This window comes from Cordyceps javanica, chromosome 4, assembly GCF_051103115.1.
Source record: "Cordyceps javanica chromosome 4, complete sequence".
Classification (NCBI taxonomy): domain Eukaryota; kingdom Fungi; phylum Ascomycota; class Sordariomycetes; order Hypocreales; family Cordycipitaceae; genus Cordyceps; species Cordyceps javanica.
In genome coordinates, this window is record NC_139298.1 from 535,604 (window position 1) to 554,812 (window position 19,209).

The 19,209-nt window shown below is 52.5% G+C and overlaps 4 protein-coding genes across 4 annotated transcripts; all 4 read right to left on the reverse strand.

The window, feature by feature from the left end:
* Window positions 1-2,035: 2,035 nt before the first annotated feature.
* Window positions 2,036-3,052, reverse strand: V2A60_006056 (Ran GTPase-binding protein YRB1; the record flags this gene model as incomplete). The annotated part of the gene is made up of 3 exons (XM_083257354.1): window positions 2,036-2,265; window positions 2,326-2,845; window positions 2,990-3,052. The coding sequence occupies 3 exons, from the start codon at window positions 3,050-3,052 to the stop codon at window positions 2,036-2,038; spliced, it is 813 nt and encodes a 270-aa protein (XP_083113480.1).
* A 1,009-nt stretch (window positions 3,053-4,061) lies between these two features.
* V2A60_006057 (uncharacterized protein) lies at window positions 4,062-5,780 on the reverse strand (the record flags this gene model as incomplete). Its single annotated transcript, XM_083257355.1, has 1 exon — window positions 4,062-5,780. One exon carries the CDS (start codon window positions 5,778-5,780, stop codon window positions 4,062-4,064), a length of 1,719 nt encoding a protein of 572 aa, XP_083113481.1.
* Window positions 5,781-7,890: 2,110 nt separating this feature from the next.
* Window positions 7,891-8,835, reverse strand: V2A60_006058 (thioredoxin-like protein; the record flags this gene model as incomplete). The annotated part of the gene is made up of 2 exons (XM_083257356.1): window positions 7,891-8,139; window positions 8,215-8,835. The coding sequence occupies 2 exons, from the start codon at window positions 8,833-8,835 to the stop codon at window positions 7,891-7,893; spliced, it is 870 nt and encodes a 289-aa protein (XP_083113482.1).
* Window positions 8,836-15,311: 6,476 nt separating this feature from the next.
* On the reverse strand, window positions 15,312-16,784 carry V2A60_006059 (G protein subunit beta; the record flags this gene model as incomplete). The annotated part of the gene is made up of 5 exons (XM_083257357.1): window positions 15,312-15,332; window positions 15,387-15,506; window positions 15,560-15,649; window positions 15,703-16,421; window positions 16,655-16,784. 5 exons carry the CDS (start codon window positions 16,782-16,784, stop codon window positions 15,312-15,314), a joined length of 1,080 nt encoding a protein of 359 aa, XP_083113483.1.
* Between the last annotated feature and the right edge of the window lie 2,425 nt (window positions 16,785-19,209).

The window sequence follows — 19,209 nt, forward strand, 5'->3', positions numbered from 1 at the left end:
AGGAGATGGCACCAAAGGGGGAATTAAAAAAAAGATGACAGACTGAATAACACTTACTTCCACCAACATGATTAAGTATGTGTGTGTGCCTGTGACTGTCTGTCTGTCTGTCTGTCTGTGTGTCGCGACAAACCGATCTCACAGGAGGAATTAATCGAGCAGCAAAGCACAAAAAGAAAAGAAAAGAAAGAAGAATAAGACCCCCAAAGATAAAAAGATGCGATGATTAATAAAGAAAAATGGTGATGGAGATGGAGATGGAAATGGATTAAAAGCAAGAGGAGCGGTTGGTGATTGATTCTATCCAAGAAGAATTTGGGAGGGCGGCCAAGGAAGGGAAAGGAAAAAGAGAGGCAAAGAAAAAAGTCGGGGATTTTCGTTTTCGGCAAAAAAGCAAGCTTTCAGTGAGAGAGAAGAGGGAGCATGAGGAAGCGAGCGGGCGAGAGAGAGAGGGAGAGGGAGAGGGAGGGAGGGAGAGAGAGCGAGAGAAGCGTGGACGCGGTAGTGGGCGTGGGCTTGGGCAGGCAGGCAAAACGACGACAAGGCCAGAGCGAAAAGCGGGCGAGACTCTCAATTCCCCCTCCCCCTCAGCAGCGGTGCGCGCGCTGTGTCTTTTTCTTCCTTTCCCTTTCTCCCTCTTGTCCTCGCGCGTTCTTTTCCCCCTCTCTGGGCTGCGGCGCGACTTGGTCTACTTATCGGGTACCCAACAAGTCCAAGGTTCGGGATACTTGATCAACTAGTTTACCTGCCATGACGCCCTACAAAAAGCGCTCTGAGCGCTGAAGTTTTGGTTGCCCAGGTACCTGTAGGACCTTGGCAGCTTAGGTACCTAGTACCCTAACTTATCCATATTACTTTAGTTAGTACTTAGCTCGAGGAGCTTCTCTCGGAACACGGAGCAACCCATTTTGCCAGTACACCTACTATACCGTGCTTTTCTCCCTCTCTGCTCCCCGTCTTGAAGGATTGTTAATTAATTACTGGTGATGTATTCATCGGCCCTTTTGTATAGTCTTCCTTTTCTTTTTTCTCCTTTTGGCATCATCCACCACTTGGCCCTGTGTCCTTGTTTGCTCCCCGTTGTCTTTCCGCCCTAGCGTTTTCTCCCAGGTATGTAAACCCACTCCCGGCCACCTGCGATTTTTTTCGATTTTTTTTTCTTGGCCCTCTTCCCTTCTGCGCCCTTCCATTGTGGAAGCGTGTCGGTCGGTCCTTCGTCTGGGGTGTGCAATAATCCACATAAACAAAAGAAAATATATACAATGTTAACTGTGAATTGCGTCCCGCCATCTGTATATATTCAGCAAAATGATCTGAACGCGGCAACTTTTACAAAAACTGTTGCCCGTCTGATCTGTACAGATTACCGCATGGCCAATACCTCGATTACTCGCCACATGCATGTGCCTTATTAGTGAATATACAAGAGCACAGCACCTAGATGGCCTCGCCCTCGTCCACCCGTGTCTCTCCCTTTCGTCGCACCCAGCCCATTCAAATGAATCTCTTGACTCGTCCTTGTGTGCATTATAATCTCAACTACGTCAAGACCTTCCGCAATCCAAATTTAAAAACCATGTGTAATCCCGCAAATGGCGCATCACACGCCTGCTTACCGTCATCAGCCCACCTCACGTAATTATTCGTCTCTTACCTCTAGTAATGAGTACCTCTGCAAACTTTCAACGTCGTCTACTGTTAAAGAAATACGGCAAGTTGATGTCTAACTATTTGTTTATTCATGTGGTGCTGTGACTTATGCGCTCAATGCTACATGCCCTCTTTCCCCTCCTCTCCATCCATAGCCTCCTGCGACTGCAATAGCTACCTCGACATGCGTCTCTCATGCTGCTCATCTCTCCAGGGGTAGTCATTGTTGGGTATATCCACCACCGCCAATCCGGCGGCAGGACTGCTTGATGATGTGACTTGATGCGTTATAGGGGTACGTGATGCTGGGATGTCATTTCCACCACTCGGGTAATGGTCCCTTCTCCGAGTCGACTGCTCTCGTCATGTCGCTGTTACTCAATCTTTAAGCCGTGGCCGCAGCCTCAGCCTCGGCCTCGGCCTGCTTGAACAGCTCCTCGTTTTCCTTCTGCGCCTTGAGGAATGATTCCTTGAACTCGTTGGCGTTGTCAGAGTTGGCGAAGCGAATCGCCAGAGTGACCGCCTCGGGCTCTCCTTCGCTGACATCGGCGGCCGCGTTCCAGACCCATGAGCGGTCAGAGCCCACGTTCGGAGCAAGCTTCATGTCAGGCACAACTGTTCTTTGTTAGATTTGCCCTTTCTACCCGCCCATTCCCAATTTCATTTCTAACTTACTGTAGTGGTTGGCGCAGACCTTGAGTGTCTTGTCGCGGCGCATCACCAGGCGTGTGCGGCCATTCTCCTTGTGTTTGAGCAGGCGAACGTCGCCGGTACCACGCTCCTTCCACTCGTTGGACTCCTTGATGAAGCGGAAGAGCTTGGCGCGCATTTTGAAGAGCTGCTCCTCAGACTCCTCGTTGGTCTTGGTCTCGACCTTCTCCGTCAGCTTGATGACCGGCTCAAAGTGAACATCCTCGCTCTCGGGAGCTTCTTCCTCTCCCTCAGCCTTGGCAGCATCGCGCTGAGCCTTTGCGCTGCCAGAGTTATCGCCGCGGTCCTCGTCATCCTTCTTCTCCTTCTTGGCGCCGCCACCAAACATGGAGAAGACGGCGGATGAGGTGACGGGCACTTCCTCCTTGGTCTCGGTCTCGGTGGCAGTAGGCTCGGTGGCGGTAGCCTCCGACCCGGTAGTGGCAGGCTCAGTGGCGGTGGCCTCGGCGGTCGTGGTTTCGGTCGTGGCAGTTTCTCCCGTAGTCTAGTGAAATTGCGTACTTAGTAAACCCTGTCCGCAGAACATGAATTTGATGGCCAGTTTCTTTGCTCTTCCCACCTCCATCACCGTTGAACAGCCGATCACTACCCCACCAACAACAAAAAAAAATTGCATTCACGCGCGTACCTGAGGGGCCTCGACAGGCTGGGTCTCCTCGACCTTGGGCTCGGTAGCTTCGACGACAGACATTGTGATCGACGTGGGTGGTATCTCGACAGAAAAGACGGTACAAGAGAATCTGTTGCAGAGAAGAGATGTCAGCCTTGACTTCCTAACCATCGTTCACTGCCCACCGCAACTTCCAGGCAGCCCCTCCTTGCGTGCCTGACGTTCTAGCGGCGGGCAGAGAGGGGGGGTGGAAGCTTGTCGATAGAGGGGGGGCCACGGCCCAAGCCATGGCGTGCTGGCGCTGCGAAACATACTCGTAGGAATAAATATGATTTCAAGTCGGCCCGTGTTATGAGTTATTGCTGCTTCTCGTCTGAATTAAGAGATAAGTGCTGGGGGAGGGTCCGAGTGGCAGATGAGAACTGGTCCTCTTGTTGTTGTAAATTACAAGTGCGGGCTAATGAAAAAAGAGCGAGCATTGCCCCTCATTTTGCCCCTTCCCTACCGTGGTATGGCGGCCAAGGTTGACGACGGGGAGCACAAGCACAGGCCCAAGCCCTGGTGCATCCATCGCGCCACCCGAGCGAGTATTTCTCCCCGTCAACAGGGCGGGAAGGTACCTGCTGGCCACTCATCACTGCCGTTTGTGCCACGGCATTGATGCCTTAGTAGGTACCTACCTACTTCAGTACCTACCTGCAAACCCTTCCAGCCCAAAGTGCCACTAGGCGACAGTAGCGCTGCCTCATATCAATCATTATCACGGAAATTCGCAGCAGTAAGTAGAGTACGTCTCAATAAAACACGAGTGGTATTGTTCGTTCAAATCAGCTCTCTAAGCCTTCGCCATCGCCTTACCAGCACTACTAAATTTGTAAAGCTACATAAACTAATCCCGTGGCTCACGAAACACAACCCTACCAAAAAAAAAAAACAATTAGGAAAATAAACCTCAAACGCCTGTATTCCATGCGTAATAGCTCTCCGGTTGTGTTTGCGCCACACACAGAACAAAATCCAAAGCCGTAAGTGCCTATGCCCTACCAAGCCTCCACAAAGGTCTGTATCGTGAGCGACCAACTTGAGCTTTCTAAGCTGTCACCTTGGTCCTCGACTGGAGCTTTTGTAGGAATTCCTTGGCTGCCGCCTTCTTTTGCTGCAGGTACACCTGCGCCATTCTAGCATATACGTGATACTCATCGTCCTTGCCTTGGATCTTGAGCCACCACATTCGAGCCGACACTTGCGCATCCAACAATCCGAGTCGAAGCTTAGATTGAACACTCCGCACCGAATAAACGTACTTTGTGTACTTTGCAGGAATTTTGGTGTTTGCATGAACGAAACCGACAACCTGTCGCCAGAGATGGGAGATGGAGTCGGCAACAGGACCACTGCCGCTGATATTCGCGTCAATGAGCAGGTCCTGCGCTCGTTCGGTCCCAACTAGCCATGCATGAGCAAACGACTCCGAGGCGGATCCCAGCACGCGTCTAGCTCCGGCAAGGCAGCGCTCTGCCTCATGTGCTGCAACAGGGACCAGTTCGGACAGATCTTGGGCAAGGCTCTTTGTTCTCTCAAAAGCATCCACTATGATACCCTTGCCGAAGTGAACCTTGATGGCTTTCTCAGTCTTTGGGCGGCAGGTGCTCTTGACGGAGAGGTTGACGACACCGTATGCCTCGCGGCGGGGAAACTTGACAAGGATGCCGTCGTCCACGGGTGAGAGCGAAAACTCAAGTTTTTGTGTGCTTCTCAGCACAGTTACATCAAGGCAGTTGTTAGACATCCAGGTGTCTCGAACTTCTCGCGCAACGTGGATCAAGACGTCATTCTTGCCATGTGGTGTGAATGAGACGACCGGTTTCCGCGGGCGAAAGAGGCCTTCGTCTGGCGAGCCTTGTAATGGAATCAGCGCAACCCCGGAGGTCGGAGGGCTTTGTGCCAGGGTAGCATGGAGCTGGCTCTGCGTGGAATGTGCAAAAAGTGAGGTTTGGCCAATGGCTGGTGCAGTGCTTGACACTGCCGGCTGAGATGTCGTGTCAATGCCTGGGACGAATGTATGTATGACCATAACCACAGCTGCGAGCGCCAGAAAGCCTGACATGGCAGCAAACACAAACTGCGCGATAGAGTCTGACATGCCATGAGTCCATAATAGCCACCTTGTGAGGAAGGTTTCTTTCGAAAGCTCGTCCTCAGTGCCCAGGTACCGACTGGCTTCGGGCGTGAGAATAGAAGGTGTACGCAGGCTGTTGTCTGCGTACTCTAGAGAAGCTTTGGACGAATTGTCGTCGTCATCAGTATCCTCTGAGTCGGCGGGATGCTGCATCTGGGGATGGGCAAGCTCTGGACTGTGACTATGATTTTGCTCCTCAGCACCATCAGCCACAGACTCTTCATCGCAGGTGTGCTCTGTGCCAGCAAGGCTGACAACATCTTCCGACCGATGGAAATCCAGTGAGCCGACCGATTCGCTTATATTATCTGTGTAATTGCCGTCTTGAGACTCGGTATCCGTGCCCCCTACCAACTCGTACGTGGACTCGGACAAGCCGGCATCCTCGACCGGCGCGCTCGTTAAATGCATGATGTCGGGATCACTGCTAGAGATCCAATGGGCAAGGCTTTGGTTCCCCTGGGGCCGAGGGAATCGAAGGGTGGGTTCGGAGAACGACAGCTGAGGCTCCTGATGCTCTTGGGAATCTTGCTGCAGCGAAGGTCTGGGCAGCGGAGAAAATATCTGCGTGTCGCGGCGAGTTTTAGGAGACGGTGAAGTCAACAGAATCTCGGTATCCTGTTGTCCCATAACGAAACACACAGGTCAGTAGGATCAAATCAGCGGACGGAGGCCATGCAGATGTGCATGGGCTTGTATGACCGTAGCTGCGGAAGGAGGAAGCGTGCGAGTGCGGGCAACACTGACCACCATGTAGAAAGCACAACAAAAGTAGAGAAGGAAGACGAGGGTGACACAAGCTTAAATTAATAGACGAAGCAAAAGGCTCATCTATGATATGGCGGGTGGCCTTTGAGTTCACTGCGGCTGTTTGTAACCTGATGCTGCCTGATGGCGAATGGGTGGGGTTGACACCGTCAATACCTATGGATAGCTAAGGGAGCGGGCGCCGGCTTTCGGACCAGTCGACGATGTGATTTATTTGCGATCTTGCGCAGATGGAGGAGGGCCACAATGTATGATCTCAGGGTCTATGCTCGTTGACACCAGATTATCGGCAGACGAAGGTGCAACGTGGATTGGGGAGTGGCGACGTCGGTACAAGCGTGAACAGCTTAGCGCGAGAATGCGAGCCAGGAAAAGCAGAGTGTATACGGATGGCTGCGTGGAGCGAAGCGAGTATCTGAAGGCGAAATGACTTTCAAATGCAGAAAGAAATGAGTTGCACAGGTAGGAGGAGAAGAACAAGTTGGAGGAAACGTTTCAGGCTGCATACATTCACCTTGGAAGGTGGGATGGGAGGCATGCAACAGATCAGGTTGGCTGTGCCAGCAGTGGCCTTCCTGGCAGCCTAGGCCGGGTGCGATAGCGGGATGCGTACCTCGATTTCACACTGTAGGTACAGGCGAGGGATGTGGCGGACGCTCCCAACAGTGAGTACCCGTGGCGAGGTGAACATAGTATGACACACACTGTACGGCACCTACACTCCTTATTAACGTCGCCTCCCCCCCCGCCGCTGTGAAGCGCTGCCATTCGCCGAGTGTGCCGATAGTGCGGATGAACCCCTCTAGACACAGGCCACATGACGGGATGCAAGGATAAGACTCGACCAGAGAGTCTGGTGCACTATGAGAACTAGCAGGGCTAATAATAGAGGATGGGCTCCTTGCGTGAAATGCCATGTCAGTAAGCCGCCTCGCTATGGCGGGGGCGACTGTGAAGAGAGAGAGAGAGGTCTTGAGGGTAATCAGGCACGGCGAAGGGTTAGATGCACAAGACGGGCTATCCTCGATATTCAAAACGACTTGACTACTTGAACATGGCATAAACTCTTCTCGTTCCGCATCTACTAACCTGCGAGTCGGCCTGACATTCAAGCAATGACGTTTCGCCAGCTCTCCAGGCAGCGCCATGCCATCCATCACTGCCGCCTTACAGTGGGCCAAGGGAAGCGCAGCGGGGTCAGTGTCCCGCCCTGAGCTGGCTGTTGCCCCTCCATTCCTCCTCCAAAAGGCGCCACCAGGCTTGGGTTAGAGTGCCATTGACACATCACGACTCATCACACGACATCTTCTGACCAGTCTACCCTGTTGGACCAAGGCCAACGCATCAGCTCCATGAAACACGACACACACATTTTTGGCTTGTAGTCAATTCCAGATTCAATTCTTTTCTTTGTTCTATCGCGAACGACTGCTATTTTCCAGCCATATGAGCAAGAAAGCACAGGCAGACCAACACCGTCCCTTGACGCATACAGGACAAGGGGAAGAAAGAAAAAAAGGAGACATGAAGCACATTAAACTCCGAGATGCATGCAATACATCTGTACAAAAAACAACCATACTGCCCATATAATGCGGGAACTATAATACGTCGCAGGGGAAAAAAACACTTCTCAGTGACAGAAATAACAAAAACAGGTTGAAGCAAGGTAGAAAGCATCAGCCAAGCAACATCCTGGTAATCCGATAAAATGCAGTAGCGTGCACGTTCAGAGAATAGAAAGGGAAAAATCAGAAGAGTATAGTGGAAGACGCCGAGAAGCTTGTTCAAAGACCTGCCTCTATCTCGGCCGCAATGAAAGCGCCGTAAGCGCAGGGGTATCGTAACATGTAAGTGTCAAGAGGCACAGCAGACCAGTCTGCTCGCTGCCTGCGTGAAGTGGACGATGCAGAAACAACATGATCCTAGTTTCCGGAACTTGACAAAAGTTCAACCAAGAAAAACACTCCACTTACAGCGCCTGGTGCTGCTGAAGAATTCTTTTTAGAGACGCCGAGTCAAAGCTGTCGTCATCAGGCATCATCTCGATGATTCCCGTCAGGTTGGCTACCAGGTCGCCTTGGTTGCGATATGCCAGCAGTGAAGGTACGGCTGCCGGGTCGAATTCAATGTCGTCGTAGTGGACCTTGACAAAATGCGTGGTCGGGTTGGCGTGTACCAGGGGCACGAGTGCATCCTCAATCGTCGCGGATACCTCGCACTGCAGGTGAAGGTAGTGTTAGTGACCGTGCCAAATCTGCGCGTGCAGTCTTTGGGTCTGTTTGCGGGTTCTTACCTCATTGTCATACACAAATACAACTACCGTCGTGTCACGGTTGACCTTTTCTATGGCGTCGAGGTAGCCCATGGCATCGACCTCGTCCAGGCGACCATATATGCGCACACTGGGGCTCGTCTTTCTTGTGCGCACGGCGCGGTTGGCGGCACTCTCCAGTTCTCGCCGGCGACTCTCGCGCCACTCGTTCAGGAAGTTGTCTTCGTCCGTGTTGCTGTTGGCGTCGTCGTCGGTCTCGCTGTCAGATCTAGCACCGCCGGTAATGGTGACGTGATTGCCGGTGGCGGGGGCAATGCCGGCAAACCCGAGAACGCTCCGCCGGGCACGATCAACCCATTTGGTCTTGCGCGCCGTCTCGTAGCTGCGGGCATCGGCAATGACACCCTTGACACCAGTGAAGCGGCCACTGTCAAAGGAGGCGGGAGGGAGCTTCAGCCCCGTAGAAGCGGTCGGGATGCGCATGGCGGCGTCAATCTGAGTGTTTCGGTGTGTCTCTTCCTCGTCGAGGTCTTGGTCGGACTGGTCGTTGTCGTATCTGTCTTCGGGATGTGTCGAGGCTCGCGTAGTATTGTTGGACACCAGCTGGTTGAACTCGTCTTGAGCGGCCGTGGTTGGAGCCATATGGGAAGACAGAACAGCGGCCTCTCCGGGAAGAGAGCCTGCGAAAGCCGGGAAGGGCAGATATGTCAAGTATTTAAGCAACGATGGGGAAGGGGGCGTGCGGCTGGGTCGTGTCGGACAGATTCTGCCGGCAGACAGAACGTGGAAGAGCTAGAGGTGGGCTGATCGTATTTGGGTTCCTGCGGTGCGGTAGACCAATGACGCCCCGTGTGCAGTAAAGACGGGCAGGGGACGACCTGGGGGTTAGGCGTTGAAAGGAGGTGCCCAGGAGACTGAAAAGATGCGAGTCGTCGCGCGTCGGCGCAGATTGAAGCTGAGGAAGCAGGGCACGGAACTGCGTTGACGACGGAGGTGTGGAGCGGCAGGGCAGAGGGAGGGGGAGGGGTGTGGTCCTGGGGGTGTCGGCGGCTTACTGTGCTGAAGCGCAGTAGAGAGGGGCACGGTGGAAAGACGAAGGAGAAGCAAGAGAGAAAAAAAAAAGGGAAAAAAAAAGAAGTCGAGTGTCAGGATGGGTGCAAGCTGAGTGCAAAAGATCTTCACTCGAGTAAATGAGGCAGCTTCTATACTAGTTATATAACCCATCTAGCTTTTTGTTCGTTTTGTTTCCAGTCCTTTGTTTTTGTTGCTGTGCACAAGCTGTGTTTGTGACGGTCCGTCGACGTCGCAGATACATGCACGAGACTGGCAGCCGAAAGAGCTTGGCCAACGCTGCGCCTCCTGTGGCGGACGTGACTCGCTGCATCATCAATCAGTGTGCTTGTGCGATGCGAAGGGGCCACTGCATATACATTTCCTGGTGGACTCTGTCGCCTGCACTGAGAAGTATCAGCAAGGTACTACTTACCAGCAAGGTTAGTAGTAGCAGGCAGTCAGTCAGCGCTGGAGAAAACGTGGCGCGCAAGGCTCCAGGGGTTCGTGAAAATCCACAGCGAGCGCCACAAGCCGCATCTCGCGCCCGCTGCCACGGCCACTCTACTGACATTTTCCACGACGAACTTGATGTTTCAACCTGCGGCTCCCACGATGCAAACGGCACTTGTCGATACCCAATCATTGTCGATATGTACGAGCACTCTTCAAAAGCCAAGCCATCACGACTCAGCCAGGCTCGGCCCAATGGCATCCTGATCCTCCACCCTCGAAACGAGTAGTACCAGTATTTGCATTGTGTTATACAGCTACCCTCGTCTCTCTTGGTCCAATCACTCTCTCCCCACCTCGGTCGACGAGCTGCGGCGTCGTTGCCCAACTGCTCTTCTGGCCCTTTCTCGAGGTCAATCGGCGTTGCCGGCGGTCGGCACCACCGCATTGTCTTTGCTCTGATAATGGCAAGGCATCCCGCTCACTCTCCAAGGACACACCTTGACCGGTCCTACCAGTTGCCAGCCAGCTAGCTAGCTACTGATACCCATCGGCATGCTCTGCGGCCGCCGAGGTTTGCTTGAGGCTTTCCCGCGGAAAAGGGCTGCCACAATCAAGAACAAGGACCGTCGCTTCCAGAAACTCGTCACACGTCAATGCACATCATGTTCTCCTTTCATGTAGCTTCTAGAAGTCCTGCAGACGGATGAATCACGCAGTCACGGTTCCCGCCGCAACATGGCCACGCGTTGGTTATGCAGCCATGTCTCGCCTTGGCCGCTGGCCAGGGTCTCTGACGCACGCGCCAGTTCCATCCTATGCTAATATTTGGAGCAAACCGCTATTAGCAACACAATTGGTAGCTAGGCCGGCGGTCTGTTATCCAATGCACCGCCGGGGCTCTATTAGTAATTCCTTGGTAGCTGGTCGCTGCTACTCAGTACTGGTAGTCGGTAGCACGCAAGTTACCGGGCCGCCAGTTGGTTCAAGCAATAACCTCGGAGCAACGAGCGACAACTACGGAGTACTTGGCGTTGAATACCTCGAGACTTTATGTACGCCCCTGAAGTAGCAGCTGTACAGCTTAGGCCAATAGTCGCTATGGTAATCTGAGAGTGTCAAAGGGAGGCGTCTTTACGCACCAGAGCAAGGATACGTCTCTTCTGCCTCTCGTCTATAGCAGGCGGTCGGCCAGAACGCGGCGAAGATTTGGCGGAGTTTTGAGTCGTAATAACACCGTACACCGTCGAGAGCGGAACTTGCTCTCTTTGAACGCCATCGCCCGGGCGAATACGCCATACTCGTATGCCGTTACAATGCTTGCTTATTTATGAGGACTGTGTTCAACTCTGGAAGATTTTGGAGCTATACAAAGAAAAAAAAAGGCATGGCTGCTACAAGAAAGGGTACTCAGTATTGTGTTGATGTTGTAACAAACGCGTCGCGCCACACGCGCTTTTCTTCTTCTTCTTCTTCTTCTTCTTCTTCTTCTTCTTCTTCTTCTTCTTCTTCTTCTTTAGCTGTCCCTTTCTGTTACCAACTGCAGCCTGCGGAGGCATCATCAATGATCATCATCAATAGCGAGCACTTGCACGGTGGTCTACATACATAATAAATTACGATCATCCACCGGATGCAGCCGACTGCCCTGGCACACCCATGCGCCACCCCAAGCTTGGCCGTAGGGCAGTGGCACCGGGCAGCTCGTGTCGTGTGTCGTTGTACCAGTACCGGCATCCAGAAGTCGTCGTCGTCGTCCAAAAAGTACATCTGCCGCCACGGTCACACTCACCGCTACCAGCCCTTCTGCAAAACGATTCCGACCACGGACAGCAAGGCTCTCTCTCCCCTTGGATCATTTAGCGCACAAGGATGCCCGCCCCCGAGGGCTCATGAAAGGGGGGAGGGAGGAGTTGGTCTCGCGAGATCGCCAGTTACCAAGGGCTTGCTGTTGAGTCGACGCAATGTCTCGGCTCAGCGTCTGTCGGTTTTTCTTTTTCCTTCTCTCCGTATGCCAGTTGCATTCAATCAGACGTCAACCAATTTGGAGGCGTTTCCCGGCTCGTCGAGGATCTACAGGCAATTTGGGGAAGCGAAGCGAAAGAAGCTTTTTTCTGTGCCAAATCATAAAGAATGGCCGCCCCCCCTTTTAGTCTCACCACTAGTTGGTGCTGGCTCGTGGCGCGGGTGTTTCAAGTCCTGGCTCTGACTAGCATCTCACCCTAGGGGGGGGTGGACCATTGCAAGAATAGCATCGACGATGAGGATATACCAGTATCCGTGCTTGACTGTCAATTCGTATCTGCTCTGTCACTGACTTTTATTTTTAGATAATTGTAATACGGATACATGCTCAGGGAGATGCTGTCCTCTCTATAACTGGTAGTTTTCAGGCTCGTCTGCTGCCGAGGCTCTCGCGTAGAGCTTATATTTGCAAGTAGTCCGGACGGAGTACCCCGTATCCGTACATCGTGGTGAAATGACCCGGCCCAATGGTCATCACTCGTCCGTCGAGCCAGCCGAGCCAGTGCCTTATATTACAGACCGCTAGTCAGTTTTAGAGACACACTACTTACCAGTAGATTAATCAATCACTAGCCATGCGAAAAACTGCAAGGTAAGTAGTGTTAATGTCCGAACTGATTAGCACAGACGACACATTGACATTACCAGCATGATGCAACTCGCCCGCTAAGAACACTGACTTGGGAGTATTGCACGTGCCCGCCGAACCGGCGTCCCACAACCACCGCTATAAGAGATTAACTTTATAAGCGTCACAGAATAGGACATATCAGCAAGGCGCGGCGTCACCGAGCCGTTCCGGGGCCAGATGGCCCTGAGATGTCGTCTTTGAAATGATGCGCCGCCTTTCTAAGCTCACCCTATATGAATGTGCATTCTCTCCTCTCCGCCAGCTTACCAGTCTATGAGACTCGAAGCTCGGAGACATTCAGCACCAGTGAAAGACGTCGTCGAATCTGACCGTGTCAGGGTGGCGGTTGCTGTACATGGGCTAGATTCGCCTCTCAAGTAGATGACACATTCCTTTCCGTATGAACCCAGCTTTGAAGAACCGAAAAGTAGCGCTGTTCCATGTTGAACGCTACATCTTGTACTATTACATCGAACAATGCCGTCTACTTTCCTCGCCCGCCTACACGACCATGTACTTTTTCTAGGGCCGCTTCGTACCCCTCCCAACTTCGAGGGTGTGCAGGTCAACGGACAGAGACGTTCATCGATACAGCAGGGCCCGTGTCTACGCAGGCAAGGCTGTGGGGTGCGCTCGAGATCCATGGTACATTTGGTATTCTATATTCTCACCGACGGAATCTTCTGGTGTAAATCGGTCAGGGTCAAGGAAGAAGGGGCCCCCATCGCAGATCGGCGTTGAGAGAGAGTGGCGCGTGCAGTACGTAGCTCGCAAAGTAGTCGAAAGCGGTCATCATTGCGCGTTCGCTAAGCATCCTCTACATCTTGTGCAGCGTTGCGCTATCCCCGAAGCTCAAGAAGCCTGTTGAAGCATGAGTAGTACGGATAGATCGGCCACATACCATTCGACTTGGAGGAAGGTTGGATCCTTGAAGAGGCCCTTTTTTTATTTTACTAGATGCCCGTATAAATTCACCAGTTTGTTGCTCACAAAGACGGTGTCTTGTTGTAGGTAGAGGAGTTTTTTCCGCGCGGCTGTTGGTTTGGGCGTTTATCGGCAACGTGACGTCTTGTCGAGTTGCAAAAGAGTTTCGCCTTGTCGTTCAAACCCCCATCATGCTTGTACCGAGCGTAGTTTCCTCCCCCCCAGAATCTCACCGCCGATAAAGAGCCCCAGACCCCAGAACGCGGCGGATCGAATACCTCATGTGCCTGCTGTCAAGAGCAAATTGGCCAAGAGGAGGCGCATGTGCACGGTTTCACCACAAGAATAGGAATTGAAGCTCCCCGGATAGTTCAAGTTGGGATGGGACAATACGACATGATGATACCCAAAGAAGGCTATATGTGATTGCTTCTGGCTTCCCTCTCTGTGCACTGACTGATGAACCAAACTGCTGTTGGAGGTATGGGAGGGGCGCACAATCTGCTTTGCTCGCTCTCGACGGCGGCGGCCGCACCGGGAAACCGCGTGTCGCTCTGCCATGGTTTCAAGATGTCTCTTCTCCTATTCTGGCATTCGTCGAACCGTACCCGTGCTGTTTCCTCGCCATGAGGCATTGGCGCTCTGCGTCTTCTTCTGTTTCGATCGATTGAAACAGCGAGAGAACCTATCACACACCCCTTTCTTTATGAGGTGGGTTGGTCCCGGCGTGTACGTTGCACTGCTGGGGAGAACAGGAAACTTTGCAAATACCGCACGACAGGTTTTCTTCGGTATACAAGACGAGGTCCCTCAACACCTCGCGTTGGTCAGGTATTCGTCTCGGATGTGTAATACATTCATTTTTACAAGCTTTTGCGAGATGTACGGTATCTGCAACAGCAGTGGCACTCACCAAGGAAGCATAGGTGAGCAACAGAACTAAAGTTTACTCTGCCAAAAACACCAATCAACAAATCACATCTAAGCTTCTCATCACAGCATCGCTTCATCATCACATCAGCTGTTGATAATCTCAGTGTATTATACCCCTGACTGGCTTTGAATCTTGGTATAGCTGGCAACTTCCACCTCCTCAAGATCACAAAAACAAATGAATAAATAAAGGCTTCACCCCACGAAGACAGAGATTGCCAAGATCCTTATCCGTCTCCGGCACTAAAACAGAGACAATTACTACTCTTCCGCACACGTACAGCTCGTTTTTTCCCCTCCACTCCTTTCTTCTGTCCAGTCCATCGGTCCGAGGCTCCCTTGTGCTGAATCTCAATTCAAACCAAACCGTTTGTTCATCATGCGACCAAGGACAACACTAGATGACGTAAAACACACAAAAAACACAAGGACGCGGGGCTTTACTGACAAAAATATAGAAAACAAGTAATACAGATCGCTCAGACGGCCCTCCCTAGCAGCAAACAGGGACATTTCGGATTGTGAGTGAAGATGGAAACAATGGGTGTGGGATGAGGAAGCTGCAGGAGAAACAAGACCGAGTGTTTAAGCGGCAAGTATAAGTGCAGATATAGTCTTTTTGAACAGGACCAAGCTCAGCCGCAAGAGATTAAAAAAAGAAACAAAGGTGATAATGACCAGGAGCGAAGCATGGAGAGGACAGAATCAAAAAAAAAAAAGAAAAAACGAACAAAGTAAAAGGGAGACAAAGGCAAAAGAAGAATCCATGGTAAATGAGGTATCGATCGCACCCGTCCGCTTCTGCACCCGGGGACAAAATGCGCGGAACAATCCGACTGTTGTTGAACAGTTGAAGAGTCCGAGTCTGCCTCATCATTCGGTCCAAGTAGATATATAATGTACGTGTCGTCACATCGTGCAGTGTACGCCAGCAAGCCTCGCCTTGCTCTCTCGCTTCCGCATACCGTCAATTCGTGTCGCGTCGTTTGCAGTCCAGCCAGTCGGTCTTGTCGTCGAGCGGATCGCGCATGACCAGTGCACCGCTGCGCACGCCGGATTGTCACGGTATTCGGAAAAGATACTATCTCCTTCTGGGCTAGATTTAGTAGGCCCAAATCTTGAGCTATAGGTTTGTCAGCATTGCATCGCAAATCAATTTCAGGGCGGTGATGCGTACCAGAGAATCCCATGAACCAGTGCAAAGGCTGACGCCGTCGTTGCTGACGCCCAGACAGCTGACACGGTTCTCGTGGCCGACCAGAGAGCCAACCTTTTCGCCTCGCGTAACATCCCAGACCTACCAATGTCAGTATTTCAAAGTGTACGGATTGGGCGGAATCAACTGCATACCTTGCATTCGTAGTCATCATAGCCAGCAAACAATAAACGGCCAGAAACAGAGGTAGCAACCGACGTGATACCGCACAGAATGGATTCGGACTACAAGGAGCGTTAGCAGGGCAAAAGACGGGTTTTGAGATGTTGGCACGTACGCCATATACGTTCAGCTCGCGGTCGGCGCGGATATCAAAGAGTCGGCAGGTGGCGTCGTCGGAACCAGTGACGAAGGAATGACCATCGGGGAAGAACTGAATGGCGTTGATGTCGGACTCGTGGCCGGCAAAAGTTTGGACGGCCTTGCCAGCGCGAATATCCCAGAGCTTGGCAAAAGCATCGCATGCACCGGAGATGAAAGTATTTTGATTGGTGGGGTTGAGGCTAATACTCATGACGTCGCCGAGGTGGTCAGCAAACTCTGTGATACGCTGACCGGTCTCAATATCCCATTTGATGCAGGTCATATCGCCCGACGATGTGAGGATGCTGCGGTCGTTGATGAAACGACAGCACGAAAGGTAGCCGGCGTGTCCGGACAGCTCTCGGGCGACGCGCGTGGGGCCATCGCGCTGCTGGTTGAGGTTGTATATGGAGCAAATATTGTCAAGGCCGCCACAAGCAACAAAGTTGCCCGAGGGTGCGTACGCGCAGGTCATGACCCAAGAGGAGCGTAGAGGGATGGCGTGGACCTTGTTGGTGGTGTAGGCATCCCAGATGATGAGCTTGCCGTCTTGTGACGCTGAGACGAGGTGTCGACGGTCAGTAGACCAGTGCATGGCGTAGATTTTTGCGAGATGGCCCTTGAGGGTGCGCTTGGCCTTCATGAGCTGGTTCTTGGGAATGGGCTCGTGGGCTTGTTGGGCAACGGCCCGGACTGTTTAGGGGCAGCAACGGTCAGTTTCGACATGGAGATGGATATGGGGATATATATTTATGAGGGACGCATTGGGATGCATTGAGAAGGCAGCGATCGCGGGGGATTGCAATGTAGTCATCAACGAGGCAAAAGGTAGTAGGCTGGCCCTGCGGAAATAGGAGCAAGGGTAACAATGGCGGACAATCAGGTAGTTGGGGCGATTGAGGTGGTTGAATGCGAAGAAGACATACGTGTTGTGTCGGCAAGTTCATCCTTCTTTCTCTTGATGCGATCCTTGAGGTTCTCAGCTTCGCGACGCGCCTGTTGGATGCGCGCCTGCATAGCCTCGGGCGAAACATCGTTTTGGCCCTGAGAATTCATGACGGGCAGGAGGAGGGGGAATGAGTCGGCTAAATGGCTGAGCAGAGCAAGCGGTCGGCGAAGAGAAGAAAGAAGAGATGTGAGAGGTTATCGGGCCAACGAGTCGAGATCGCAGAATGACCGTCTTCTTCTCGTGTCGTCGGGGGGCGACGGGGGAGGAGGGGGGCGTAAGGTCGTGGTCAATGGGTGTCGATGGACGCTGATGCGAGTCGATGGGATTGGGTCAAGTGGAGAGCGAGCAAGCAGGAGGCGGGCGAGCGAGCGAGCGTGAGCAGACTGAGCAGCAGCGGCGGCGGCGGCAGCAGCAACAGTACGGATAAGCAGAAGCAGCAATCGGCGACAGACGAGGAGGAGGAGGCGATGATGAACGGATGAGAGAGGCTGGGCCTGGACCTAGTTGGACGAGGCTAGGCTTTCCTGGACGGTTCTGCTGGCAGGCTGGCGTTTGGAATGAGAGAGAGAGGGAAATATGGGGGGGGGGGGGGGAGGAAGAGGAGGAGGAGGAGGGAGAGGGGCCCTGGCTAGGTACCCTTCGTACCTAGGTACCTAGGTCGCTCGCTGGTGATTTGGCTGGGGGGTTTTTCGGTGTGGGCAAATTGGCGAGAGCGTGTTGGTGACAAGGTGAGCGAGCAAGGCGCTAAGTTTTACTGGAGGTGGTGCCTAGGTACCTCCGCCCCGGTCTGGGTAGCTCAGTAAGTAAGTAGAAAGGCAGAGAAGGTACAGGTAGCCCAGGCAGGTTCCCCGGTCATCATTTAAGTAGAAACGCCGCGAAAAGTCAAGCTACCAGTAACGTCTCGGTCAGGTATATACTCGAATACGATACTAATTCGCCAGTGTCTTTGGTGCTTGCAATTTGCATCACCGTAAGCTGTCCAGATGCCCTGTCCAAGTCTCCAACCTAGGTAGCTAAGTATTTATTTACTACTTAAGTAGGAGGGAGACTCAGTAATCTGTAAGACTGTACCTACGGAGCACCAGATAAAAGGTCCATGGCGGACCCTTCGAGCTTGATTGATTTGGGGCAACCAGAGCCCACCAAAACCCACTACTCAGTAGGTACGGAGTACAACGACACAGGCCTACTACATTAGTACTGCGTACGCATCCTCTCAGTGCTCTACTTACGGAGTACTTGAGTTACTTATACGCCACTACGCGACCCAGGATGGGAAGGTGGAGTGTAAGTATATGTGGGCGAACTAATCTGTACATGTAGCAGGTACCTGAGTAAGCTTTGGTGACCAGGAAGCTAGGTAGGTACTCAGTAAGTATGGGACTTGGCAACGTCCTCGTTGGTGATGCAGACAATCAGTTTAAAAGCAAAGAATCAAAGAGATGGACAACGGTCACCAGTTAAGACGTGTTTTGTGGTAGCTTCTTCTCTTTCTTTATACCGAAAGCACATCATATCAAATGCACGGATGCATGCCTACCTTGGCACTCTGTGACTACAGAGTACCCAGTAAGTAGGTAGGTGCGTACGTAGGTACCTAGTATGGGTTCAAGGCTGTCGCCCCCCATGCTGCATCAATGAACGCTGCTGTGGATGCCCGTCTAGCGCCGAACTGGAAAATCCGTGGCATCTTATACAATTTACGTACCCAGTTCAATATCACAGAGTACATATACCTACCTAGATACCCAGGCTGCTAGGGTGCCTGGTGGACCTTGGCCCGTTACTCTGGTAAGTAGTCTGGCTGTCTGGCTTGTCTGGCAGTCGTTGAGAGGAGAGCCATCCATCCCGCAGTACCCAGCGGCGCACATGCAATTGCGTTTAATGCGCGCAAAGTGTGTGTCTTCTTTCTTGCTTGCCGCGTCCACAAGCCATTTGGAATTCGTCTCCATCTTTTCCGCGTGAAAATCACCCTGTCTGGCTGATGCGTAAATATATTGGTAAGTAGAGTACGACCTCGACACGCCAAAGGTCCCCTAATCCTTCCTGCCTTTCAGGTGCTTACTACTGTAAGTATGTGCTCCGTACTACTCCGTGTACCTATCAGTATACCTACCTACCTGGGTACGGATATGTACTTATATGTACTTAAGTATCCGTACTTGGGGATTGACCGTAAGTCGCTGCCACCACCCGTCAGGGGAGCAAGCTCCATACACGGTGAGAGCTGGCCGCTGCTCTCTCAGACGGTATTTTGCTGCGATCATTTCATGGCTGGTCAAAATCCGCACCACAGCCGAATACTTATAGCCTTACACTGGAAAGAGAGCGAGGAATAGGGTGAGAGGGGGGTAGATGGGGGGTTATTTCTTTCTTCTGTCGCCGCTGGACATGCTGTCCTGATGCCGTGGCCTGCGCACCATCCTCCCATCTTGCTGTCCGTCCTGGTCGCGCTCTGCCAAGTGAGTACTTCATGAGTAAGTACCGAAAGTCTCGCTAACTTGGTGCGGACGGGTACCTGTCTCAAGTAGC